We start from the raw sequence: 26,861 nt of genomic DNA on the forward strand, positions 1-26,861 counted from the left end.
ATGAGACTTGTGCTCTGAGCTCGTAACACTTGTGGCTCTGTCGTCTGTTACCAACAGATCTCACTCCTAGTGCAGCATCACCGAGTTGCACCCTAGGGTCAACTTAGATGTTGAAACAAATGCTTTCAGCTCTATGATGATGTTTTCTCACCTCTTCCTTTTCAGATTATGAACAGGGAGGTGTACTGGAAGTGAAAGATTTTGAAAGAAAAGCCAAAGAAGGTAATAGTCATGAGACTTGGGAAACTGGTGGGGGTGAGAAATAACAAAAATATGAATGTCTGTAGGCAGTACGTACTGTGAGTTTGACTTTAAAAAAAAAAAAAGTTTGTTTAACCTTTATTCCATTTATACCTTCCATGTCATGTTACAGGGCTTTTATTAGCCAACACCTATAACTGTTGCAGAAGAAAGTAGTGAAGAGCAGTGAGGGGAAACAAAGTGTTAGCAGCTTCACAGCTCTGTTCAGGAGAGGAGGGAGATAGTTCATAAATTTCAGTACAAAAGAAAGTGAAATTGCTGTATCAAGAGATCCTTCTGTCACACTACAACTCTGAGTTTAGGAGAGTGCTGACTTCTGTAAGTCAGTCACCTTAAACCCTTTTTAATCTCTAAAAAAATGGAGGGAGACAGCAGAAGTTAAACGTTTAAGTCGACAGCCTGTTCTGCGTTCCTTTCCCTCCCCTGACTTTTTTCCTGAATGCTTATTCTGGTTTTGTACCTCCTTCTGTGAAAAAAGAGCTCCCACCTTGCCATACTACTGACGGCTAAAACTTTAGCTTACAGAACAAGACATTACCTCTGAATTATGATCATCCTCATGATGATTAGTAGACTATTTCTCACCAGATGCTGCTTAATTATGTAGTTCAGGACTGACTTTTTTCTAAAATAGGACCTAAATTCTAATGATTTTTCAGTTAAACTTAATCTCCCTAGAAACTCAGCTTTTAATAGGGGGATTAAGCTCTAAAGTTTGTGTTCCCAGTATCCCTGGATACTGGCAGAGCTTATTTCCAAAGATGCAGCTAAGATGTTATCTAACACCATGAAACCATTTATTTAGCTTTAGAGCATCAGGAGATCAACTCTGTGATCCCAAATTAATGCTCCTCCTTCTCATTTCAATAGAGGGAGGATGCTGCTGATCAGTTTCTAAAAATACGTGAACTCTGCCCTTGATGCTTGTAGAACAGGGCAGTAACAGTAGGTCCAGAAGATGACATTTAGTGTAAATCCATTTCCCAGTCACTGTCACCCTTATTGTGGAATCTTGACTTGGCTGCAGCGAGGGAGTGGTTATTTGGGCAGTAGCCTCTTCCATGTCCTTGGACACGTGTGGTTGGAAAAAAAAAAACAAAACACAAAAGAAACTGACAACATGGAGTCCGTTACTCGAGCCATCTGTTATTGGAGACTGAATTACAAGGAAGACAAATGACACTGTGTTCTTGAAAGACTAAGTAATAACCAACTCCCTACCAGTTATCAGTTGAGCAAAGATTCAAACTTCAAAAGAGCTATGTGGATTATGCTGCTGTAATAACATATGTACTTATGATGGGAGTTAGGAGAAACTGGAAGTACTGCTATGATTTGTTCTCCAACATCATAGAACAGCTGTGTAGCACGTACCATGTGTCATACGTACCCGTTAACAGAAGCGGGTGGCTTGTTTTAGTAGGCTTTGGCTTGAGGTCAGTTCAAATGTATAATGTAGTTGAAAGCTTTATTTTGCTGAGACCCCTTTTTTTTTTTTTTTTTCTTCTTGTCTAGTCTGTGATAACATGGAGAGGTACAAGTCAGCCAGTCCTTTCCTCTGCATGGATCTCACTTACATCACTGCTTTACTAAAGGAAGGGTTTGGATTTAGGGACAACACGCTCTTACAGGTGAGAAAAAGCAGTTAAATCCCAAAGCCAGGTTCCAAATTTCTCATGAATCAACATGCATCAGTTCATTTTTCTGGCTAATTATCTACTGAGCCTTTCTAGAGTCATTACATGTAGTTGCTGTCATCTGTGCAATATATGAATTTAGAGAACTGTTGGGAACAACTTCTTTTTCTTCCTTTATAGTTAACAAAGAAAGTGAACAACATAGAGACAAGCTGGACTTTGGGTGCTACTTTTCACCTACTGCAGTCCCTGGGGATAACCTATTGAGCTGTGACGTTCCTGTGGACTTCAGCATTTCTGAAAGGCTGAGAAAGCAAATTGAAATCTCCAGGTACATTGTTCAGCTGGAATTGGTCACAAAGCAGAACATGGACCGCAGCTATAGAACTGATCTTCACCCCGGATTGGCATCGTGCATAATGAGAGTTGCCACGGTATGATTTATAATTGTCATTGCCATAAATGATCCAGAAGCTGCCTTCTGAAAGTTAAAAGGCCTAAACTCCAGCAGAGTATCCACAAGGGGCTCACAACCAGCTTTCACCAGCACGTTTGTATAGCATCCCATTGCTAGAAGCACAGAGTACCTGGCATATGGTGGCAGACTAGACACGTGACTTCCCCTCCCCCTTTTATTTTAAACATACATAACTTAAGTTTGCTTGTGACATATTAAATACCAAAATTAAAGATGGTATCAGCAGTCATTCAGAGAAAAGTGAACGACTCTGGATGCTCCCAGCCTCAGCATTCCAAGGACTTGGCTGTTGGCTTAGCTAATACATTGCAAGAAGATTCCAGTCTTTCAAGAAGGGGCCTTCTATAAGCACACTTTGGGCATGGTTTTGGGAAAGGTGTTGGCTAAAACATAGGTTGAAACTTGGCAAGCATTTCTTCAGGCAGCAGTCACTTCCTAAGCAGAATGTGTGCCTGACTGTTTGTGTTCCTTTCTCCTGCCGTTTACAAGTCTGTGGAGCTACACCGTACATCTGGCTACCAGACCTGATAACTTGATTCATTTAGCATGTAGTCATAACACATAGTTGTGCTGGCACAACTAGGCAGCAGTGCCAGCTATTTAAACTCCAATGCCAAAAGAAATGCTTGTCACATTACACCCACAAGAAAATTTAAGAGTGCAGTCAGATGAAATGGCTGGTCTGATAGCTCACTTTGCCGTTAGAGGCAGTTCTGTTTCTCTGCTCTCAGCAAGGCACTCCCACAACCGCCTTTTCTCTGATGCTCCTCAGGTTCTTTAGTGAACCAATTCACAACACCAAACTTGAGTTAAATCAGCTCACCAAAGAGTCAAGTCTGGCAAGCAGAAGGGAACTAGGCATTGCCCAGCCTGGAGAGACCTGCTGGGCCAGTGAGGTGTTAGAACACCACAGCCGATTTTGTCAGAATGAGCCCTAAGCTGCGTTTGAAAGTTGGGACTTATCGCTTCCTGCACTCTTCTTCGGAACCTCCTCTGAACGCAGAGCTGCAGTGAAACAAGTTGGTTTTTTCAGTTGTTTAACAGATGAAAAGAGGTAGAGTGGAACTAGCATCAGAATCAGAGGAAGAACAAGAGCAGAAGTAGCTTTGCTTTCTTATCCCTTGTTAATTTTAAATTGTTTTAAATTTTATTTCTCTTTAATTGGACCCATAAAGTGGTGTATGCAGCCCTGCATTGCTCTAAAGATATTTTTATTATGTACAGCAGGACTTAAGGAACAGTGCATCCAACGAAGGGGTTGCAGCTTTTTAGGAAGCCCAAGACTTCTGTCAGGATAGCATGAAGCTATTCGAGTAACAATTTAAGGTCAGTCTTGCCCTCTCTTTCACACCAAACACATAGAAGCAATGAAAGATCAATATTTTAAATAAAGCATGTTGTCAGACAGGCTAGAAAGCTTGCCTGTAGGATCCTAATTTTTGTGTTTAATTGGTTGTAGAGAACATAAAGATTGCTCCAGTATCTTGAGGCTCCCAGTGGACCTTGCATTGTACTAAATAGAAACAGCTGCGGAGGCAACTTTTTCTACCCCATTAAATAGTTGGCAGCTAGCTCATCAAAAATCACTATCATCTTCTGTCCACCATGGAATGTGTAAGGTAAAGATGAATTTGCCCCAACCATAAGAACAGAGAGGTGTTACTCATGTGACTAAGGGAAGCTTTTATCCCTTGGTCTCTTGTGATGAACGTGTTCCTGTCAGGCATTTGCAGTCACCTATTTGGTGTAACACACCTTTCCCACTTCCGTAAAACCAAAGATTGCCCTCATGCTACCTTCTCTGCAAACTGGATTTGAAAATAATTGGTAATTCCCAGCAAGGGGAGGAAGTAGCACACTCACGCCCTCACTAATCTTGCCAGCAACTTGAAGACTTAAAAATTTGCCTTACTGTGAACATTGGTCCGCTTCCGATAGTCAGCAGCACAGGTTTGACTGTGGTTGATTAAGCTACCCCCCCTTCTCGTATCTCAGGTTTTACTGCGCTAGGGTGCAAGGCCTGGTTTTGATTGAACAAGTTCAGTCAGCAGCAAGAGTCCAAGGGTAAGGGATGGAGCTACCGACACTTGTCCCACCACTGACACCTTGCTGTAAATTCAGGCTGTTTCTTTGAAATATGAAATGCTCATCCTACCTGTACTCCTCCTTAGCAGAATCTGTTTTGAGATCCATGTTGGGAAATTCCTCAGTGTCACACCAAAGTTCTGTTCCTTCCTCACTAGGACCGTCTGTTTGAACATGAAGAAAGTAGTTGTGGCCTCTTCTCAGCCACACACATTTCTTATTCCCCTTCCTAGTGTTTGGTAAAACTTGGTATATGGTCTGATCCGCACAACAAGGTGCCTGCAAACGCATTCATTTTGTCTTCAGTGAACAATTCTACTCACTTTTGTATTCTCAGAGAACACAGAGCAGGATGCAGTGGTTACTAGCCAGGCCGCGTTACTGCTGAGAACTAGCTAATTTAATAATCCAAAAGCCTTCTTTCAGTCTGAGCCAGTGCTGTCGCAAACTCTTACTAGATCTTGGGGCAGAGCCACGAGCAGTGAGGCTGTATTTGAAAGAGGAAGGGAAGGTGGGATGTTATGTGTAAGGAACAAGCAGCAGCAGCTTCTCTGCCAACTGAACAGACACTAGCCCTGAGGAGTACTTAAGGGTTTGGTTTTGTCTGCAGGGAGGATGGCCTAGAACAAGACAGGTACCACACATAGGAAGTTTCTTTTCTGTGTTCTTCGCTTCAGACTCTGGTACTACAAACGCTAGGTGGGAGCATCTGCTTCCCAGTACCAAAGTTGCATTAAATCTGAATGCTCAGGGCCTTCCTTTGTCAGTGGCACAATTCATTAACTGAAGCAAAACTGCTGCTCTCTATCAGGGGCCTGATCCTGCAGTCATGAGAGAAACAAAAACTCTGCTCAAAGGTTTCTTTTGCAAGAAATTGCAGAATTGAGCCCCTGCTGTTTACATCTGAACTACTCAAGGTGGGTGGGGGATCTAGAGAAGCCAGTCAAGTCCTCACACTTACCCTGGTGCAATGAGATTATTTATTAGCTTAACTAAAGACTAAGCAGCCTTTTAAGAGAAAAGTTCCACTTGCAGCCCTGATTTTTATCTCCTTCGTAATGTCTTTTAGCCAGTCACTAACAGGAACTGCCTAATATGAGTGACTGAAGAAGCACAATTAATGGCTTTCAGTTCAAAACTTATGTTTCATTCTTTCTGATGTTAATTCCTGATACTGGTCAGCTATTTGTGTAAGCTCACTTAATTTTGTGAGTGTCAAATGTCTAATGCAGGAGGCTGGTGTTTGGAACCTAAGACAGAATATTTTGAAAGTCTATTTTAGTAATTAAAGCATTTTTAACAATATTCAAGACATTGTGTTGCAGTTTTCTTTCCTATATAGTATTGTTGTCTTGCATCTCTTTTTCATGGAGTCCTTAAGACTAGCCAGTTCCACAAGAAACAACATTATTAAATAAAGCACCAAGAGAAGGGCAGGGAAAAGCGTGAGAGAGAGACAGATTTGAGCTTTAAAACGTGTCTGCCAGCATGAGTTGTCTCCCTCTGCTGAAAACTACCCATCCTCTCTGAGTCCAGGAAGTGCCAAGAACCCAGGAGTGACATTACAGCTCTAGAAATCACTTCAGAGAAAACTGAAAGTAATTAAGCAGAAAAAGTTGTAGCTGGCAAAACTCAGCAGTGCATTTGCCAAAAGACAGAGAGCTTTTTCCACCTCAGTCTTCAATTCAAAAGGCCCAAATTAGAAGCACAGGTAGTTCTGTGGCTGAAGACATCATGGTACTACAGGAAGAGACCCTAAATCCTCTTGAGAAGAGCAGATGAGACAGAACATTTGCATGAACCAGCGGATGATACACATCTCAATCCCTTCGTTTTATTGTTAAATTAAAATAACACAAGTCAAAGATTCAAGTCAGTCACAGTCCTGTTAAGGGCAACACATTCACTGGCAAGCTGCTGTTCCAAACTGACAACAGATCACTTGCTGGCAAAAGCCATGATTTGCTCCTAAAAGAGGAGAAGAAAAAGATAGGTAACTTGTAAACTAGTAATAACCAAACAATCTAGAAAGCGGTTATAGTCGCCTTCCTTTTTATGTATACAGACAACAGTTCTTTGTCAGGCTTTCTAGCCAAGTGCAGAGCCCCTATCCCTGTATGCTAGAAACTTAAAGAAGTTGCAGCATTCCTTTCCTTCCCAAGTAGCACGAAACAGAGATGTCACCAACAAGTTCTGTGCTTAGAAAAAGAGCTCTTCATTTGGTTTTCTGCTTTAAACAGATAAACAGGAAAAAAAATTCTGAGCACTGAAGCAGCAGCATAGTCCTCTTTTTGGCGCAACTAATGAAGACACCTTGTCAGTGGCAGATACTGCACCTTAGGAATTTACTGCTCTTCAACTCAGTGTCTTAACTGTAACCATAACACAAAGGAAACAGGCCGCCTGTGACTAATAGGAAGGTGGTGACTTGATTTGTAGAATAAAACATTCAAATCCAGGAATGAGGAATCTAATTTGAGGGTGCTTGGGAGCTTTGAGAGCAGGCGGCTTACAGAACCTCATGAAAATCCAGCAACTAGGTCAAGATGGTGTGGAATTTAGGCAGATAAGCTGCAAGTAGGGAGTCTGTGTTTAAGACTGAACCTGCTCAGTGCTGCCTTCCTCAGGTAACTTCCATTACAGAGACTTACACTTCTGCCATGAGGGAACAATTTCACAAGGCAAAACAGCACAGAAACGGGTAATTCATTTGAGCCACACATCACATCTGTCAAGTCACCTGATGTCTTAGGGGAGATGTGTCTTCATGGGGTTGGTTTTTCATAGTGCATTTCTGGAATGCAGTTCAAGGTTCCACATTTTCATTCCATAGCAAAATAAAGCCAAGGACGTCTAATGACTTGTAACCTCTAACTACAGAGTACTGACACTTAGCTCCCTTATCTTCCCTTGTGCTGCAGGAGAAAACAGTTACTGCTGAGCCATCAGTTATTTTGGAACTCCTCAGGCTTGTTCTGGACAAAACCTCAGTTTGAACAAGTTAATATTTCCCAACCAAAAAAAAACGTTTCATAACAATAATCTTCATCAGCTTGCCTATATTTCAAGAGTAGTTCTGGACTCTTTCTAAGGCCCTCACTAAAGTGAGATTCTTACTTTGACAGGAGGCAGGGCATTTGTTGCTTGCAATCCCCATGTCCTCAGCAACACCAAGGGAGCCAGCCTTGTGGAGTAAAGCCTCTTCAGCACATCAATAGCAGCTATCAAGGACACGTTGTGCCTCTGACGTTCTGTCTCAAACTTTAACAGATGTTTTAAGGAGCCTGGAAGAGATAATTGAATGCTCCTATTAAAACTGACTTGCCACAAGCAATTGTGCATCCTAGCTATATAGCAGTCTCCACCAACAACTGAAAACATAGAAAGAGAACAGAGAAATCACCCTTCCATCAGCTAGCAGTCTTCAGCTCACCACCACTTTAACTACCATCTGCAGAACTTGTGGTGTTTTTTTTTTAAAGCAGCTTTGAGATTTGTGGGACAGAAGCTGCATCCAAGAATCTTTAACTGCTCCACAGCCAATGGACATCAGAACAGTTTTGCTTCAAAAACGCTTGTGCCTCTGAAACACAAGACAGCAGCACACTTAACCTGCAGCAGGGATAATGCTTGTCCTGACCTTAGCAGCGAAGGCCTGTAAGAGACGAGTCATCTTACTGCCACTTCGTTGTCTTGGATCCTTACCCAGATCGCTCCCATTGAAAGCTGCTGCACTGAGGTGATGAGCTAAACATGCAATATCGCCAAAGCCCAGGTTTACACCTTGTCCTGCAAGTGGGTGGACTCTGTGCGCTGCATCCCTGGAGGAAGAAAAAACAGAAATTTATATCCCTTCTTGAAGAAAGCTATAGTGGCTGACAAACCCCAGAAGGGATCAGCGTAGCACTCCTCATTTCTTTGCAATGAACACCACCTTACAGCAGCATATACACTTTATCCAGTACCTTCTTGGGTGCTCTGCTGAACCACCTGACTGCCTCTCCAGTTGTAAGAAGCAAGACAAAGGGGAGATAACAAAAAAAAACACTTCTGAAAGGAAAAGTTATAAAGAGGTGTCTAGGCAAAGCCCTCTCAGATCATGTGTGGAACAGGCCTTAATGTTTTTGTAAGTGACCTCAGCACAAGAGGAAGTAAATCGATGGCACAATTCACAAACACAAAGTAGACAGACATCATGAATACATGAATTCACAAGAAGCGGGATATCCTTGAATAGAAACAAAATTGCGTTCTTTTATGAGCAGACTTATCTGTAAAGGACAAAGCCAGACATATTGATGAGGGAGTCTTAAAGTTAGAGAAATTAAATGAAGTTTGGGTATGAAATTTAAGATCATGCACTTTAACAAGCTATAAAGTACAGAATGCTCCCAAGCACAGAGTGGCTCATAAGCTGGAAAGAGGAAAAGTATCTGAAGTATAATACGGCATCTAAGAATTACTATAAGCTAACAGCGTGTTGCAGGTGTGGTGGAGAAAAAAAGTACGTGCAACCTTAGAATGTAAAAGATGAGATATCTCCCTATTTCTGTAGGCCACCATGCAAAAGCCTATGATATCCCATCCAGAAAAATTTGTAAGTTTTGTCATTTGTGTTCAAGAAAGGTGAGTTTAAAACTCAAACTGGCACACAGAATGGCTGCTACAATGTTTGGGGAAGTACAGGTTCAGCAGGCAATCCTGGGTTGTTTCACCAGACTACACAAAACAAAAAAGGGAAATAATTATCTCGCAATTTACATAGAAAACACACACAATGGACAGAGCACTGCTCATACAAAAGGACTTTGTTGGCACAGGAGCACATGGTACAAACTGGGCCTCCATAAAGTCAAACTGAAACTACAAATTATTTCTAACCATCTAATTTGTTGACCGGGAGTCGCTATTTCTAACCACACGCCACCCACTCCACAAGGGCTGCCACTGGGGACCTTACCCAATAAGAGCCACACGGTGCTGGACATACTCTGTCGCATGCCCCATTCCAAGAGGGAACATGGCTCGGCTCTCTGGATCTACTTTAGCAATGCTTGGGGGCAGCTGACGGACTGCAGTCCCTGAGGGTTTCAGGAGTGAAATAGCAGAGCGAAACATGGCCCCGGCAGTATCAATGAAGTCAGAGTGGTTTACATTGCTCCACTGAAAAAACAACAAACAAATCTTTAGATGTTAACCCAAACTAGACATCTAAAAGCTGAAAAAAATCTGAATGAGCTCCAAATACTGAATTTTAACCACTTGAACAAAACTATACAGTAGAAGAAACTATCTTTGTTGTTTTAGGACATGCAAGTTTCCAACTAGGATGAGCCTACTCTTCCCACCTTTTGGAAATTTAGTTCCACTTCTTCTGTTACTTTCGGAACTAACCTAATTCAGTCCCAAGGGGTCATCCTTTCTTTGCTAAGCGCCTTTTTATTATCATCCTCCACCAGAGGAAGGAACTTGAGAATCCACCTCTCCCACTGCTATCCTTTAAGCTGTAGGCTTCCACTGCATTTCTCACGATTACAACAAAGTCAGCCTCACACCAGCCACAAGGCTGATACTCACAAAGGCAGAGTTGATGCTATCCACAAAACTTTCCTCATCCATAGAGAGAAGTTCCGATGCATGTTCATGAGATGTAGACCAGACCAGAGAACTGGCAGTGTCAGAGAGCTAGTTTAAGAGAATGTCAAAGGTAAGTATCAAGAGAAAAAGAAGCAAAAATTAACGATCAGTGCAAAGATTTCCCCACTGCCCTGCCCCACGCCAGTCCCTCTGCACATTACTCCTCCAGCCCAGCTTGCTACAAGTGGGAAACATCAAGGATAAAGTGAGAGGGCAGGAGGGGGAAATAAAATGCAATAATGGAAAATCCTAAGAGACAGAACCAACACAGTAAGGTACAGACAAAGTTACTAGAAAAGAATAGACTAAAACCTAAAATAAAAGTTAAAAAAAAAATACAGAGACCACAAGTCATCTTACCGGAAGAAGTGCAATTGGCCCTGTGGGAAGGAACCTCTGCCATGCTACATTATTGTCTGTAGCCTACAGTGGAAAGAAGCAAGTGGACAGTTACAAATTAGTGACCTGGATCACCTGCTTAAGCTGTTCTGCTGCTTATGGAACAGCCAATTTGCAGAGTTTCACCTCAGACAAATGAAGAGTTGCCACCACAGCTGACTGGTCATACCGATGCTCAATGGTCTTAATTTCAGCTTCCTTCCGGACTACAGAGTTATGACCATCTGCACCAATCTGCAAAACAAAGACATACAAAGCCACCTCTTCAGCAGCTTCTAAGAAAGACAATATCCCAGTCTACAAACCTCAGCCTGCATGTACGCATTTTTCGTTTATTCTGGAAAAAAAAAAAAGATTCCCCCAAAATCAGAAGAAGTGGCCCTTTCTGCTCCTGTCCAATTCAGTCCAGTCTTCTTGCATGAGGTACAGAAAAGCCTATGCACCGTGTCCCATAGCATCTCTGACAGAGTTAGCCACTCACCTCACTCAAGCCCTCCACGTGGGTGGAGCGGCACACATGGAATCAGAACCAAATCCAGTGGAAAGGACTTGGGCAAGAGATGACGCCTGATCAACAGAAATAAAAAGTTTAGTTACCAGCAGTTTGGTCTGAAGTCTGCGTCCATCAGCTAACTCAATTTGCACCCAGGGGCTTGTGTCACAGCTGTGAGAGGGAAGGGGCCAGGTATACCCGACTGCTCTGCTCCCGTAGAAAACCTCCACCCGGTCTGATGGGAACACAAAGTACTATGGTCACAGCATGATACAAACAGGAAAAAAGGAAACATCACTGCAACAGCAAAGGCCACGTGTATCTTAACGACCCTAAGAGCTGACCCTACAAGTCTTAAGGCACCCTGAAAGAACAGGTCTGGCCAACCCTTTGTCAGTTCAAGGCCTGCTCTGGATAGAAAGCTACAGATCTTTTCATTAAGTCTGGTTTTGGAGAGACAGTGTTCTGGAGAACTACATATGCAACTGTTTTCTTATGGGGCAGCCTTCAGAAGTCAGATTTCTCCCTCCCCCCTGAAATTCAAGAAGCTGCCTATGTCTCAGAGTTACTTGTTAGATCTTTCCCCCTCTCATAACTTAGCGCGCACAACAGAAGGCAAGTAACTGAAAGCTCTCTACAGGAAATAAAATATTAAAGAAGTTGTCCACTACCTGCTACTGCGTCTAACTGTTTTGTGAGAGCAGCCATAATGACATCATTCTCCACTATGTAACCCATGTCATCTAAGTCATCTTTCTCAAAAACGATCATGGCTTCTGAACAAGCATCCCAAACCTACAAAGAAAAAATACATTACATGAAGCTACATGATAAATAAGTGCTGTTCCTTTCAGGGACTATGAATGTATCCATCTTAACAACAAAAGGAGGCAGCAATCTTGAAATACGGAACTAGAGGAAACATCCTGGATTACTGTCCATTCACAGCTACTGAAGCACATCACATATTTCCTTCATACAATGATCTAGCTGATTGTAAAGAAAAGGTTTTTTATCCCTACTTTCCTGTTACATAATTAAAATATAAAGCTACCCTACCACCTTGTTGTGGATTAACCCTGGCAAGCAGCTCAGCACCACCCAGCCGCTCACTCACTCCCCCGCAGTAGGATGGGGAAGAGAATCGGAAGGGTAGAAGTGCAAAAACTCATGGGTTAAGATAAAGTCAGTTTAATAAGTAAAGCAAAAGCTGCATGCGTAAGCAAAGCAAAACAAGGAATTCATTCACTAGTCCCCATCGGTATGCAGGTGTTCAGACACCTCCAGAAAAGCAGGGCTTGATCACACATAAAAGTCACTTGGGAAGACAAACACCACAACTCCGAACACCCCCGCCTTCCTCCTTCTTTCACCAGCTTTTATTGCTGCTGAGCATGATGTCATATGGTGTGGGATATCCCTGTGGGGTCAGCTGTCCCAGCTGTGTCCCCTCTCAGCTTCTTGTGCACCCCCAGCCTGCTCGTTGTCAGGGCAGTGTGAGAAGCAGAAAAGGCCTTGGCGCAGCGTAAGCACTGCTCAGCAATAGCTACCACATGCCTGTGTTATTAACAGTTTTCATCACAAATATGAAACATAGCACCATACAAGCTACTATGAAGAAAATTAACTCTATCCCAGACAAAAACAATAGGCACCTTTACCTTTGTTTCCTGACTAGCACCCATGCCTCAATTATCTACAGCTTCCATTAGGAATCAACCTTTTATCCTGTAACATCAAGACTCTGAAGACAGGTATTTCTGAGTAGACAGCTACCCCAAAAAAGGTAACTGGAACCATCATAAGCACGACCTGCCCTTTGTCAAATTAAAAACCTTTGGATCATTAATGTAAGTACTTCTGAGAATTCAGAGTAGACAGACACACAGCATATTTGCAGCCCTAAGTAAGCCACCTGCATTCGCCGGAACGGTTTGAGTCTCAGGCTGCAGACATGATCCCAGGCACCAAAACCTAAAACAGAAAAAAGGACACAAACGCATGGAGGTGCAGGTTCACACATGACATTGAGACCCAAACAAAACTGAAGCTCGCTCCAGACTCTCCTCCTCCCTCCCTGACTAGCAATGCCCAGACTCTGCTTGCACCATCACTAGACAGGGCCAGATCTGCCTCAGCACTTTCACAGCTCCAGCATCCCATTATTTGACTGTTAACACAAGCCAGTAGAAAAGAAACAAGAGCTTTCCAAGAACGCTGTGACTTAACAGTCAACTCTCACTGTCCTGTCACTCAGTAATAAAACAGACACGGAAAAGCACAGCCATCATTGTTTAGAACATTTCTTTCTCCATACAGAATCAAGACTCAAATAATCTGTCTTTAAAATTAAAATTAAATCAGAAAGGAGTTACCAGACTAGAGAGCACGAAGTACATGCTTCTTTTGTAAACAGAACATTCCAGATGCTATAGAGAGCACCTTACAACCTTTCACTAGCCTAACGTCACAAATATTGATATGACAAATCAGACCAAGATACCAGAACACAGATCCCTGTTATCAAGAGATGCCTTATTCAATCACCACAATTCAGCATATAGAATACTAAAAGGCAAAGGCAAATAATTCCATTTAGGATGAAGGCAGCACATGCTCAAAAGGGTTTTGTTTAAATAAAATAAAACCACTTCAATGTTAAAAATGCAAACAATAGAAATTATACTTACTGCTTAGGAGAGTTGCAGATCCTGGGGAGATGGAACTGACCCTGTTACTGTAACTGTCTGGCATGCGATCATATTCTTTCCTAGGACCAGCCTCCAGCAAAGCAATCTTCTTATCACAGAAGTGGATATCATGCCCTAAAACAAACAAATGCATGCTTTGTTACTATGCTCCTGCCAAAAACCTCATTTGTTATTTCTATCTCAGTAAGACCTATGCATTTTTGTAATAAGACAGAGCAGATGCAAAACTTAATAAAGAAACACATTTACAATACAGGTTTTGACTAGGCAGGTAAACTTTTGTATTTTAAAGCTTTATGACTACAATCCTGTTACTGAGACTGACAACCCTTTTGCAGTTAAAACAAGGATTAAATGATTTCTTTTTGTACAAATCTGTGCACATTTTGTTATGAAAGCTCATTACTGAAGTATTAACAAGTGAAATCTGCAATGTTTACTCCAAGCACAGAACACATTTTTCAGAGCTTAAATATAAATTCGCTAATTAGAACAAGAGATCAAAATAAAACTTAGCAACTACATTTATGCTTTCTTTATCTTTATATTCTGACAGTGGAATAGCAGAGGCAGTTTAGACTTTAACTTTCAGCTAAAGAGAACTGACAAAAATTGAAGAGATGACTCAAGTAAAGAGTAAATCACACTGCAGCTGAATTAGCCATGCTTGCTGCATCTGACCACTATGATTGTGGAAGGTACCAAGACCAGAAGTGGTGTCCTTATAACATCCAGGGTTTACTACTACAGCACTCCTAATAACAGCAGTATCCTGACATGTTTTCTAGATTACGCATAACATAACCTCATCTCTTGGAAGGTCCCAAACCTGCACGTTAGTCTTAGATATCACTGCTGCAGGGGATCCTTATGCTGTCTTAATTCCACTGTGGTCTTCTTTAATAATACAAGCAGAACAATGCTGTTTGCAAGGGAAACCCTTTTACTTGCAAAGCACTTATTGCTTACGACCTTTGCTCTTTTGCTCTTCTTTGCACTCCTTTCTCTAGGCTTCTGTCACACCCTTCTGAATCAACATTCCAAATAAAGAAGTAGCCAATACTCTCAGCATCTCTAGTGATGCAAACCAAGCACAAATCCATTTTAACTTGGTATTCCTGTGTTTAAAATACAGGATTAGAGAGCAAAACTTAGGATCAGAAAAGCATTTTCAGCTACGGATGAAATTATCCATCAATGATTTAAGGGTGACCATGTTTGAAAGAAATACTACAAGTAGTCTATAGAATTCAAAGTAACAGCTACATTAAAAAAATACATAAATAGGATAAGGCTCATCATAGTGACTGAGTATCCAAAGAGCTTTTAGTCAACCTTAGAGTGCTGTCATGAGAGGATGCAGGAATAAAGCAATTCCACAACAGGATCTTGAACGTTAAGATCCTAAACGGTAACCACATGGTTATCTCAAGCTGTCACAAACCGGGATTAACAGTTAAGGTCGATTTAGGGAAGTACTCAATACTCCACACACTGAAACTCTTCGGAAAACTCCCAGTTTAAAGTTTTTGTGCAACCGGTGAGACAGACAGGGAGGGCAGCGGGACACAAAACCCGCCACTCGTTGCACTCACAAAACAGGGTGCGGGAGGCCCGAAGGCCTCCGAGACCTCACGGCACCGCGGCCGGAGGGACAGACAGCCGCCGGCTGTGAGGCCGTGACTGCAGCCCCCGCGGGGTCGGAAAACGAGCCTGGCCGACGGCATCTGCGACGCCGAGAAGGTCACAGCCTTACCCAGCACGGCGGCCATGGCGCTCCCGACCATACCCCCGCCCGACACCACCACATCGTAGAGCGGCGCGGCGGTAGCGGCGGTGACAGACCGGAGCGGGGCCCGCGGACCGGCCCGCAGCCGCCCACGGAGCGGAGCCAGCAACCCCCTCCCGCGCACAGCCGCCATCACTGCGGTAGTGACGATACGCCAAGCGACCCCGAGCGGAAGTCGCTCCGGGAAACTATGACAACGCAGCCTCTTCCCCACCACCAATCAGCGAGCGGAGGGTGCGGTCCCCCGTCTGGAGTCTGATTGGGTGTTTGAGGGCAAAAAGGCGGGACTAGAGCGCTGCCGGCTTCGCTGATTGGCTGGAGACGGCATAGGGGCTGTTGGAGGGCTGAGGCGGCGGCCTGCAGGTGAGGGGAAGGGCCTGGCCTCGGCGCTCCCGGCTCTACCTCAGCCGGGAGCGCAAGTTGGGGTCGTACCCCCGAAACGAACACTCCTCCATGTTTTTTCTCTTCCAGGTGACACAGCATCCCCTCAGGCTGAGTGTCCCCAACTCCTGGGTCTCCCCCAACCTGGGCAAGGAGCTGGGAGCGGCCTGTCAGGATGGGAGGCCGTCGGTCACCGTTAGAACCGGGCTTACCGTGCCAGGCGAAGTTAAGGGGCGACCTCAGGGTATCCGAAGAGGATGAGGAGCTGGAGGGTTTCAGGCAGGAGGCGGCAGTCCTGCGTGACAAGCTGTGGCAGGCTCTCAGGTAGGATAGCACCTGGTAAAGGTGGCAAAATGGCCCAAGGGATTCCTGCTGCTTCTGACCAGCAACAAGGTGGAGCGTGAAGTCCCAAGATGCACGTATATAGAACCAAAACTGGCCACAAATGTTTTCACAGGTGGGAGGATGGGGGCAACAGGTGCCCACGTAAACCACATTTGCGTAAAACATGAACAGCACAAATCCCGCTGCTGCTTGTCAGCTAATCACACTTAAAATTTACAGCAGACTACACCCATTTCTATCCAGCGTTCAGTCTTCAGAGCTGTAGTGTCTCCAAGATCTAGCTCTCAGACCTCTTGTCTTTCTCTGTGGTTAGTCCAGCTTGAAATTCACTAGCAGATTAGACACACATGCTCTTACAAAGGAAATAGTTAGTTTATGAAGCAGAACAGACCGCAGCAATCACCAGGGAAATGTATTGACTGGAAGCCTGTTTATACATGATCGGTACCTTCCGTTTTCCTCTTTTTTCCCACTTTCCTGTTCTTGGTCCACCCTGATCCACCTTGATCCTTCCTTTTACCTGCATTTATTGCTTCCCTAAATATCTCATAAGTTTTACTCAGTTTCACAATCACCCTCAAGCATCCTACGAGAAGTGTGCTATTTCAATGAGATCCATGATAGTCTTGGGGTTTTTTTTTGAATTATCAGTTACATAGTCTGTAATCTACAAAGTTTCCAGCTGAATCTCTTAAGAGTTGCACTAAAGCAGTTCCTTGCAATAGCCTTTCCATCAGCATTGTAGGAATTCTGGTGTTTGGTACTGTTTGTTAGTATTTGTGCATCTGTGTGCATAATTTATTGCCTTTCCTGAGTTTGTCTTTTATGTTGAGCAGGTATCAGCCACATATCCCTAAAGTTGGAACTTTCTGGTTTACTTGTAGCCTTTCTGGCCATAGAGTGCTAGCAGCATAATAAATTGCTTTACAAAGCTAAGTAGGCATAACTGCCATTCTATGCATGGAAAATGGAAAACAAGCAAAGCTCTGTTCATGAACTTTGGTAGCAAAGCAAAATATAGAGCCCAAGAATAATAAGCCCTGGTCTTTTAACGACCAGCTTGGCCTATGGTGTCTTTCTCTTAATCAACAATGTCTCCCTTCTTTTAATTCTATTTTTTAATAATTTCCCTTATTTCCCCTTCATAATGTCTTTGTCTTAGTCATACATCTGGTAACAAAAGGCAGTCCAGTTCTTTGATCGACCTCACCTCGGACAGTACCTGGGATCATCAGCAAAAGCCTCACTTGTTTCCTAAATCCCGCTTGAGGCCAAAAAGTGCTTCATCTCCCTGGATTCCTTCCATCACCATCCCTCAGCCTTTCGAAATGACACTGCGGGAAGCTCGCAAAAAGTCCCAGTTGATGAAGTCATACATGTTTCTTGAACTAGACAAACAGAGAGACAAAAGGCAAAGCCAGGATGAAGCTGAATGTCAGAAACAGTTCCGGGCACAGCCTGTACCTGCCCATGTGTTTCTGCCCCTTTATCAGGAAATAATGGAGCAGAATGAGATTCGCAGGCAAATAGCAACACAGAAAAGAAAGGAGCTGCTACTTTCAACCCAGCGGCCCTTCAGTTTCCTGGAGAAGGAGGAGAAAAAGAAAGAAGCTATCAGACAAAAGTTCCTGGCAGCAGCATCCCCAAATGAGAGCTCCAAACGGAAGCAAGCCAGTAAAAAAGTTCCTAAATCTACTTATGACCCACTTCTTGGAGATAAACTCAAAGGTAAAATGCCAGGGCTCTTCCTGTAAAAACAACTCCCTGCCTGTCCCTTGCTGTGTCCTACTGGGAGGTAGGATCATGGCCCATAGGGCGTTACTTGGAGTATGAAGCCAATATCATTACGTCCCCTGGTGTTGTCTAGTCTCCTGTGTGTCACTGGGCATTACATTTCATCTAGATACCCTTGCAGTAGAGTGTCCTAACTGTAGTAGTCTTGTATCAGTGTCAGCAGCAGCAATTCTGTATCACTCCCCATCACACATGGGTACATTGAGCTCTTCAGACAGATCTCCATACCCCTTTTGCTGCAAATCATGACAGTCTGGGAATCCTTCCCTGCACTGGATTCCATACCTTTGGTTATGGTAAAGGGACTTAGATGATTTGTGGCACAAACATGAAGACAGATGTAATGTGAGAAGTGTCCAAGGTCCATGCAGTATCTTGGAACTGACAATTTTACTCCCACCCAAGTGATCTGCGCTGCACAGGACCCCTTGGAGAAAACTATTTCCTGAGTCCAAATCAGGCAATTAGTTTGGTTCTAAGTGATAGTGCGGTAGTCCAGTCTCTGGTGCCATTTTCTGATGTTCTCAGTTACCTTCCCACTCGCTCTCCGCTTTCTTATTAAGTGCTAAAATGGGAGGTAGGTGCCAGGACCATTCTAGTTAGAGGGACAGCCAAAGAAATTTTCCTGATGTTCACTTTCTTTCATATGGCTTAAGTTCCCACAGTTTTAAGTTTGAAGTAAGCAATACAGACTTCATGCTTGAATGTAGCAACTAAACAAGTTCTTGATAATCTTCATTGTTTTTCTCACCTTTTTCTTTTATTTTTTACTGTTTCCCACTGATTTCTTCTTGAGTACATACTAGTTCACTTTTCATCAGAAAACATTCTGTTGTGTTGTATTAAATAGATAAGAAAGGTAAAAGAGAGCAAAGGACAAGCTGTTGTTCTGTTTCTATCTGGTATGTAAGAAGGGAGGAGGAATGAACATTTCCCACTTCTGTCAATGCAAACTTTAATAAACAGACTCAAAAAAGTCTTATTTTGCAAACAGCAGTATTGATATTTTTCTAAAAGAAAAAAAAAACAAACCCACAGCCAACTGTGTCTGCATTTTCTCAAAAATTTAGTGCTGCACAGGAAAGGACTCAGTTTGACGCTATACCCTGAAACATGTTCTTTCTATGGAAAGCTTGTAATAGAAGTCACAAGAGATGATCCATCCACCAAATGCTCCTTACTTAAAATCTTTTCCAATCTAGACAAACACTGCTGGATATTACACAGAAAAGCCATCATCCATTACAAGTATATCTGAACAGCCCATTTGGATCACACAATCAACATAATGACATAAAGTCCCATATGAAAAGTATAACCTTTATTAATGCAACATATCTGCAAGACAAAGGGCACAAGTTATCTGGTACCCCTAAGAACAGGAATAGGAGGAGAAGACCTGTTCAGCAACTTACTCTGATAAGTGAAAGAGAGATCTAGGGATTAATGCATAAGAAAGAGACTCTGCCATGTGTTTTCTGTTATCTTTATTTTTTTCCTGGGAGGCAGAGGAGAGAGAGAGAGACTGAAAAGTGGGGAAAGAGAACACAGGGTGTCTGGTCTCTTCCATATGTGTAGTTGCCATCATAAAGAAAAGTTTAGAGTTGTGCAGTGGCAATTCCACAGCCTTTTATGTCACTCATATTCTTCTCATTGCTTTGCTTTTGATTCATTAGAAGCTGAACTCTACAGAGAAATCCGCATTCAAATGAGAGCGAAGGATTTGCTTGAGAGCTCCGTAGCTCCTATAGATACTAGCAACTGTCGGAGGGAGCCTCAGTCCCGAACTGCCACTAAAACTAAGCAGGAAAGACTTGGCTTCTTGCAGGACAAAAGTTTCAGCTTCAAGCCAAGAATTAATCCAACAATACCAGATTTTGAAGGACTTTACTGGGCATTTCAGAGGGAAGCAGTAAGGAGACAAGAAATCAAAGAGGCAACTCGTAATAAGCCGTTCAAGCTAAGAACCGCCAATCTGCGTGGCAGGCAGAGGCAGGCTAATGAAAAGATAAAGGTGAGATGACTGGTTATTTCTGTGGTACTGCTTTCTCCGATCAAGATGGCACCTTCTTAAATTTATAGCATTTTTTTATGGATGCTTGATGTCCTGTGACCTCTGCCCTTGTCTTGGGACTACTGCAGAATTCTAGGACAAACCAGAACAAAATTCTACACAAAGAGATGAGCTATGACAGCTAAGGCTCAGCCACCCTTTCATACTGCTAGTCACCTCTCCTTCCCCTCAGCCCCTCCCCATGTAAATTCCTTATTGATGGAAGAGAGAGGAATGAGTGCATTGCCCACATAGCCCAACTGTTTGCTTTGGTAAACAAAGAATGTTGTGAACAAAAATACTCAATGAAGTTCCATTTTTTTCAGGATTCTCAGCAACTTTCCAAGGTTTCAGTGCAAAAAAGTCATTCGCTGACTGGACTTTCCTCTCTGTCTTCCAACACCCTTCCAGTGCATATTACAGATGCAACTAGAAAACGGGAATCTGCTATTAGGTAAGTAGAAGTTTGTCTACACCACCACACACCAACTAATGATGAAAATGGAGAAAAGTTAATGTTTTCCCTCATCACATCAGCTACATCACCAATACTTTTCCTAAATGTTTCTCTGTCTTTCCTTGCTAATTCTTGCCCTGCCTCCCAGTTGATTTAGGAGCTACACACTCATGTCTGAAATTTTGCTTTTCTCATTAGAGGACTACAAAAGTGAAAATCCTCACTAGCATGCAGTCTGGCAGTCTTAAGTGAGCTCATTACTAACTTTTTTCTATATAGATACTCTCAAGATAACAAAAAGGAAGGGGAAAAAGAAGGAATTTATTGGCTGGAGAAACAGAAAAAGAAATGTCAAGCTATCCGAAAGTCAGTGAATAGCCGAGCAAAAGCCCTGGATCCACATAAAAGTCTGGAGGAAACACATAAGGAGAAGTTGAAACAGAACTGGTCAGTGTCCTGTTCTGCACAGAAATAACTGTTTGTTCTACTAAGTGGGGATCAGCAGATAATTCTTTAGGAGTAACTAGGTCTAAGAACATTCCTAGCCTAACTTCTTTGGCTGTCATATCCATTCCACGTTCATTTGGGTTTCTTGACAATTCCACACTACTCTTTTCCATATGGAACGGTTTCCCTTAGATTAGCATTTTTAGAAACTAATTTGTACAAAGAAGCCAACTAAAATGTATAATTTGGTAAAGCGCATATAAGACAAGGTTTTCTAAAAATGTGAACACTGCTTCTCTGACTACAGTCTAGTAGTAAAGCTTTGCTAATGGGTCTGTATTGCCAGCAATAGCAATGTTTTGCCTAGCACTTGGAATCAAGAGAATTACCAGAGCTATTTTAAGGACAAAACAGTTATTGAGAATTCCTTGTTCCTGATCAGCTACAGTCAGAGGGAACTTGTATTAAGACAGGCAACTTTTCTATTTCAGGCAAAATATGAGAGAGAGAACAAAGGAATACAGAAAGGAGCTGGAAGAAATGCAGCTGCGAGTCAAGAACAGACCATACCTCTTTGAACAGGTCACCAAGGTAACTGGTCAAAGTTCCAGAGTGTTTCTGGGCAGCAGGATACATTGTCTTTCATTTAAGACAGGCATTAACAAATCTAGTCTCAAGTAATTCAGGGATAAGAGCGTGCAAATGGTTGAATAGTCTCTTGACTACAGTCAAAATAACACCTGGAAGGCCACCGAAGTGTAATTTAAATTCCTTCCCATCGCTTGAGAAACACTCAGACTTATCTCTTGGTTGGTAGAGCTTTTCCAGTCCCTGGTATATATTGCAATCAAAATACATGGTTTGATCAAAATTAAGGCCTTATCACACCAGAAATTACATGAATACCTATTCTGCACCTGAGTACCATAGCCTACAGTGTAGAAATTTTAAACTTTTTTTCCTTAAAACTCTGTCTAATTGAACACTTTTTCTTTGTACCTCTAGTGCTACTAGAAAAACATTAATGACATTTAAGTCACTTACATCACCTCCAAGCTCTGCTGTCTGGGGTTGTGTTCAGCACAGCTCGTCCACCACACCTGCAAATCTCTATTGCACTTGAGGTGTAGATACAAACTTTACTCTCTATAAAGTATCTTTTTTCCTGGGTTTTCTCTTTCAGTTCTGTCTCCTTGCAGGGACGATATCTGGTTAGAGACATAGTGACAATACGTTGACAATACGCTGATATAAGTTTTCTCAATAGAAAGCACCCTCCTGGGTCAGACTTTCTGTTCAGGTGAGTGGTTAATGGAGGCAGAGAACACTTTTGTATGATAAATATTGGTAACATTTCTATTTGCCAGGTTGGTGAGAATTCACCAGTATCGATAGCATTCACTTATGCTGAGACAAGATTTCTATCCTTCCATATAGAACACCTTAATCTTTAGGAACCGACCAGTCCCTCTGGAAAACCATCATCTCAGACTACATTAATTTGCAATGTTTACGGGGAGGCAGTGAGGATATAGGATCCAGGTTTCCAGTTTCTTGAGGATCAGCTGATATGAAGTTATTTCAAGGCCTTCTCTCTTTATGGAACTCCACTGCGGTTAATGCTTACAAGTTACAAGCAAACATGCTTCTGGAATTTCTCACAACTCTTTTTTTGCGCATATTCTCAATTTGAGTGTCAGAGTCAGGACTCAGACACAAGTACGCTAGTCTGGTAAGACTGCAATGCTGTAGAAGCAGGAGAACAGAAGGAGGAAGCAAAAAAGAACGGAAGCAGGAAAAGGTGAGCTGTTTTGAGAAATGTGAGACATTCTCCTAGTATTCAGTTTTTATATTGTACTGTATGGATGACAAAAATTCTGGACAGGGGCTTTGATGTCCCCTTGTTCTCATTAGGAGTGTCAGCTGTAAACTTTAAAACAACTTGACCATTATAGAGAAGCCCCGGTTCTACGTGCTTACTGTTTAAGTTTCATTTTCATAGCATGATGCTCGTCAAGGAGCAGAGCGTCGCTACAGACACACCCTCCAACAGGTTGGGCTAAGTGAAGAATTTGTAAGGAAAAAAGGGAAAGATGCCACTGACGTGCTGGAAGAAGAATCTGATGTTCACAGGTAATAAAAACAATGCAATACAGTTCTTTTGCCATTGAGTAGAAATATTTTCCTTGTTTGTGAAAGCATTCCAATTTGTATCATCTAGTGTAGGCAAAATTAAATCAACTTCACTTCTGTTATTAAGCATCGTGGCTTCTCTGTCTTAACTGCTATGACTGCACTCTTATTTCTTTGCATGAGGCAAAGCAGCAAGTAAACACTGCAAACCATTTCCAGTATTAGACAATCACTATTTCTGCAGAGCGCCCAAGCCCCGGGGTGAAAAGGACGACTGTACTGTACAGGAAGGAGAACCTGAAGAGGAACAGAGTGGAAAGGAAATGGCAACATAAGATCTAGCAGAAGAATCCATTGATCATCTCTTGATTATTTTTTTTAATTCAAGATTCTCCAGGTTAATCTTCAGGAACTTTCTGGTTTAGGCTGATACCTAAGAATTGCTCTGGGGTAAGTGAGATGTGAGAACTTGGTAAAGGAAAAAAAGACCAACTATTGTTTAGAGCATGTCTTGTCCAACACAGCAAACGCTGCAGCCTCCCTTAGTCTTCACAAGTGTTCCCCGTGTGAGCCAGTTCCCTTCCTTTAATGGGCAACAAAACAAGTTAAAAAGGTTGAAGCACTATCTTTGGATAAAAGTAGATATGAAAGACTGAAAAGGTGCATCCTCTAGTGTCAGCTCCTTGTGTTCATGCCACAGAAGCACACAGAAAGGGGAGAATGCCTTTCAGGGTGCTAAACCTTGGTTTACACATACATGTGGTAAAATGCTTTTAAACAAGGTATTAAAAAAAAAAGATTTGACCTACCTTGGGAGAAGACTCAGGGAGAAGTCCTTCTCTGGTGTTAACTCTTCATTCGCTCATTACCAGCTCTGCTCCTTCCTCCCATTAGGAAGACGCAATAGTGTTTCTATATTAAAATATCTCCCATTTTTCACTACTGAAAACTGTTTTAACATCTTACCAAAGATGGACTTTGGTGGAAGAAAGATTAGGTATTACCTGTCAGCATGTTGCGCTCAAATGCCTGGTGCATCTTAAATGGTATAGTTCACACATTAGTGGTCTTCCTTTACCTGACAGTAATAATAATCTCAAAAATACAGACCCTTACCACCTGGAATGTTTTCTGAGAATTATGATATCAAAGCACTTTAAAATTAAAAGATTTTTACATGGCTATCAATGTTTCTGCATTGTCCAATTTCTTTATCAATCCTCTTTTCCTCACTTTCTAAATGGAAGCTGCGTCTCTCTTCATCTTCGTTACCTCAATCCATTTCTTTTTACAGTGTAACAACAAAACCTCATCATCAAATCAGTAGTGGAGTACCTGTAAGAGCTACCACATTAGATAAAGATATAAAAATGAGATAATGAAATTTTTGATTGTAACAAAATACTAGATTGAAGAATTTATGGCCCCAGGGTTTCAGGCTGCTATGTTATACTTCCACAGAGATCAATTCACGCTGATACATAGCTGAATGCACTGGGGTGCCGCAGTTCGCCTTACTGACCCAAAGAATCTTCAACACATCTAAGTTTAGGCTTGTATTTTTCCTTTTTTTTTTCCTCCTTTCCCAGTTGAAGAGCTTTCTACACAATGCATCTGCTGAATGCTGTGGCACAGACTGAAATGCAGCCCTTCACTAGAGAAATTCCCAACGGGTTGGAAATACTTCCTTGACTGGCGAGGCTTTCACTGAGAAGAGGCTTAAGCACCTGGGAGGGCTCAAGGAAGGCTGTTATCAGTGTACCAGTTTCTACATAGGTTTAATGGTGCAGGACACACAAAGGCTGTTCTTTCTCCTGTCTCGCCTGGAAAAGAGCAGTGATGTAATCATATTGTCACCACACCTCGTCACATTAAAAGAGGAAGGAAAGAAGATTTCTTCCATACTCCAAGACTGTGGTCTAAAGCCCATCGGGCTTGTATGGATATATCTGGAGCAGTGGGAGTAAAATTTTAATACATACATTTTAAGGGTTATTTACTAAAATTGGTTGCTAATTTCCATAATAATACTTGATGATGCTGGAAAAAGAGATTTCCAAGTTTGTGACGTGTAAAGAAAAACCTTAAGAAAGGAGGAACAAAGGCTTGACTTTAAATTAATACATGATATTACGCCATATCCCTTTAACAAATATTAAGGTGACATGCATGAATACAGTAACGGATAAATCCAACTCTTAATATTGGTCCCTAAAGAGAAATTGCTGAAATGGTGATTGAAAGTAAAAGCATCAAACTAAGTAACTGAAACTCACTAGCACCTTCTTGCTAAACAAAGTATTGTTCTGAAAGTAGGATTACATTTCTGTAATCCTAAAAGAGATTTATAATCTCTCAATATATCTGAAAAATGGTATGGAAATAAATAATTTCAACTTTTGATTTGTAATTTTGCATTTTATGAAAATACTTTGTTATTTTTAGTTAAAAGAATTACATCCTGTTCATCTAGCCTATAAAAATACTAAAGAAGACATCTCACGAGACCATCTCCCATCAACTGATAAGATGGTAGCCAAACCACAACCTAGTGGCCTTCTATGATGGAGTGACTACCTCAGTATCATCACTGACTACATCAAGTGGGCAAGGGAAGAGCTATGAGTGTTGTCTGTCTGGACTTCTGTAAGGCCTTTGACACAGTCCCCCACAACATCCTTCGCTCTAAATTGGAGAGATACAGATTTGATGGGTGGACTGTTCAGTGGATGAGGAATTGGTTGGATGGTTGCATCCAGAGGGTAGGGGTCAACGGCTCAACGTCCAGATGGAGCCATTGGAGATTGGTGACAAGTGGTGTCCCTCAGGGGTCCATATTGGGACCAGTACTGTTCTTCAGTATCAATATCTTCATCAATGACAGAGACAGCGGGATCAAGTGCACCTTCAGCAAGTTTGCAGACAAAACCAAGCTGAGTGGTGTGGTTTACAGGATGCCATCCAGAGGGATCTGGACAAGCTCAAGAAGCAGGCTTGTGTGAACCTCATAAGGTTCAACAAGGCCAAGTGCAAGGTCCTGCACCTGGGTTGGGGCAACCCCCACTATCAATACAGGCTGGGGGATGAAGGGATTGAGAGCTGCACTGCTGAGAAGGATTTGGGGGTACTGGTGGATGAAAAGCTGGACATGAGACAATAATGTGCACTCGCAACCCAGAAAGCCAACTGTATCCTGCGCTGCATCAAAAGAAGCGTGGCCAGCGGTTGAGGGAGGTGATTCTGCCCCTCTGCTCCACTCTGATGAGAACCCACCTGGAGTACTGCATCAGCCTCTGGAGCCCTCAGAACAGGAAAGACATGGACCTGTTGGAGCAGGTCGAGAGGAGGGCCACAAAAACGATCAGAGACCTATCAGGACAGACTGAGAGAGCTGGGGTTGTTCAGCCTGGAGAAGAGAAGGTTGCGGGGAGACCTTATTGCAGGCTTTTGGTACTTAACGGGGGCTTATAAGAAAGTTAGCGACAGACTTCTTAGTAGGGTCTGTTGCAGCAGGACAAGGGGTAACAGCTTTAAACTAAAAGAGGGAAGATTTAGACTAGATGTAAGGAAGAAATTCCTTATAATGAGGGTGTTGAAACCCTGGCCCAGGTTGCCCGGAGGTGGTAGATGCCCCATCCCTGGAAACATTCAAGGTCAGGTTGGACCGGGCTCTGAGCAACCTGATCTAGTTGAAGATGTCTCTGCTCATTGCAAGGGGATTGGACTAGATGACCTTTAAAGGTCCCTTCCAACCCAAACTA

The 26,861-nt window shown here is 42.5% G+C and overlaps 3 protein-coding genes across 14 annotated transcripts in view; 2 read left to right on the top strand and 1 right to left on the bottom strand.

Annotated features, from left to right (window-relative positions):
• Positions 1-5,766, top strand: part of ENTPD5 (ectonucleoside triphosphate diphosphohydrolase 5 (inactive)) — a 25,487-nt gene extending 19,721 nt beyond the window's left edge. For all 4 annotated transcript variants that reach the window (XM_054199268.1, XM_054199270.1, XM_054199269.1 and 1 more), the window contains exons 12-14: positions 166-222; positions 1,777-1,892; positions 2,079-5,766. In XM_054199268.1, the coding sequence (XP_054055243.1) occupies positions 166-222; positions 1,777-1,892; positions 2,079-2,165 (260 nt within the window). In that variant the 3' untranslated portion in view covers positions 2,166-5,766. The remainder of the gene's footprint in view (positions 1-165; positions 223-1,776; positions 1,893-2,078) is intronic.
• The window catches only part of COQ6 (coenzyme Q6, monooxygenase), a 22,898-nt gene extending 7,176 nt beyond the window's left edge, over positions 1-15,722 (bottom strand). Inside the window, exons 1-12 of one of the 3 annotated variants that reach the window (XM_054199262.1) lie at positions 15,458-15,714; positions 13,681-13,815; positions 12,906-12,964; positions 11,662-11,785; positions 11,095-11,225; positions 10,624-10,731; positions 10,459-10,521; positions 10,039-10,146; positions 9,422-9,624; positions 8,167-8,282; positions 7,579-7,745; positions 6,253-7,255 (exon numbers count right to left, since the gene is read on the bottom strand). In XM_054199262.1, coding sequence (XP_054055237.1) covers positions 7,193-7,255; positions 7,579-7,745; positions 8,167-8,282; positions 9,422-9,624; positions 10,039-10,146; positions 10,459-10,521; positions 10,624-10,731; positions 11,095-11,225; positions 11,662-11,785; positions 12,906-12,964; positions 13,681-13,815; positions 15,458-15,623 — 1,443 coding nt within the window. In that variant the 5' untranslated portion in view covers positions 15,624-15,714 and the 3' untranslated portion in view covers positions 6,253-7,192. Of the gene's footprint in view, positions 1-6,252; positions 7,256-7,578; positions 7,746-8,166; positions 8,283-9,421; positions 9,625-10,038; positions 10,147-10,458; positions 10,522-10,623; positions 10,732-11,094; positions 11,226-11,661; positions 11,786-12,905; positions 12,965-13,680; positions 13,816-15,457 lie in introns of those variants that run through there. The other 2 variants (XM_054199263.1, XM_054199261.1) reach the window with 2 other exon arrangements.
• Positions 15,723-15,788: 66 nt separating this feature from the next.
• FAM161B (FAM161 centrosomal protein B) lies at positions 15,789-25,630 on the top strand. 7 transcript variants are annotated; one of them, XR_008466027.1, is made up of 9 exons: positions 15,789-16,195; positions 17,379-17,944; positions 19,687-20,024; positions 20,390-20,517; positions 20,800-20,967; positions 21,459-21,558; positions 22,970-23,100; positions 23,345-23,550; positions 24,690-25,627. XR_008466027.1 is itself a non-coding variant. In XM_054199258.1 (8 exons), the coding sequence occupies exons 1-8, from the start codon at positions 16,047-16,049 to the stop codon at positions 24,691-24,693; spliced, it is 1,584 nt and encodes a 527-aa protein (XP_054055233.1). In that variant the 5' UTR covers positions 15,789-16,046; the 3' UTR covers positions 24,694-25,630. The 7 variants fall into 7 exon arrangements, 3 of the variants coding, with proteins under 3 accessions (XP_054055233.1, XP_054055232.1, XP_054055234.1); XR_008466030.1 differs by lacking the exon at positions 24,690-25,627 and having other exon boundaries at positions 22,151-23,100; positions 23,345-23,362; XR_008466028.1 differs by lacking the exon at positions 24,690-25,627 and having other exon boundaries at positions 22,167-23,100; positions 23,345-23,362.
• The last annotated feature ends 1,231 nt before the right edge of the window (positions 25,631-26,861 follow it).

Source organism: Rissa tridactyla, chromosome 4 (genome assembly GCF_028500815.1).
Source record: "Rissa tridactyla isolate bRisTri1 chromosome 4, bRisTri1.patW.cur.20221130, whole genome shotgun sequence".
In the NCBI taxonomy this organism is placed as follows: Eukaryota; Metazoa; Chordata; class Aves; order Charadriiformes; family Laridae; genus Rissa; species Rissa tridactyla.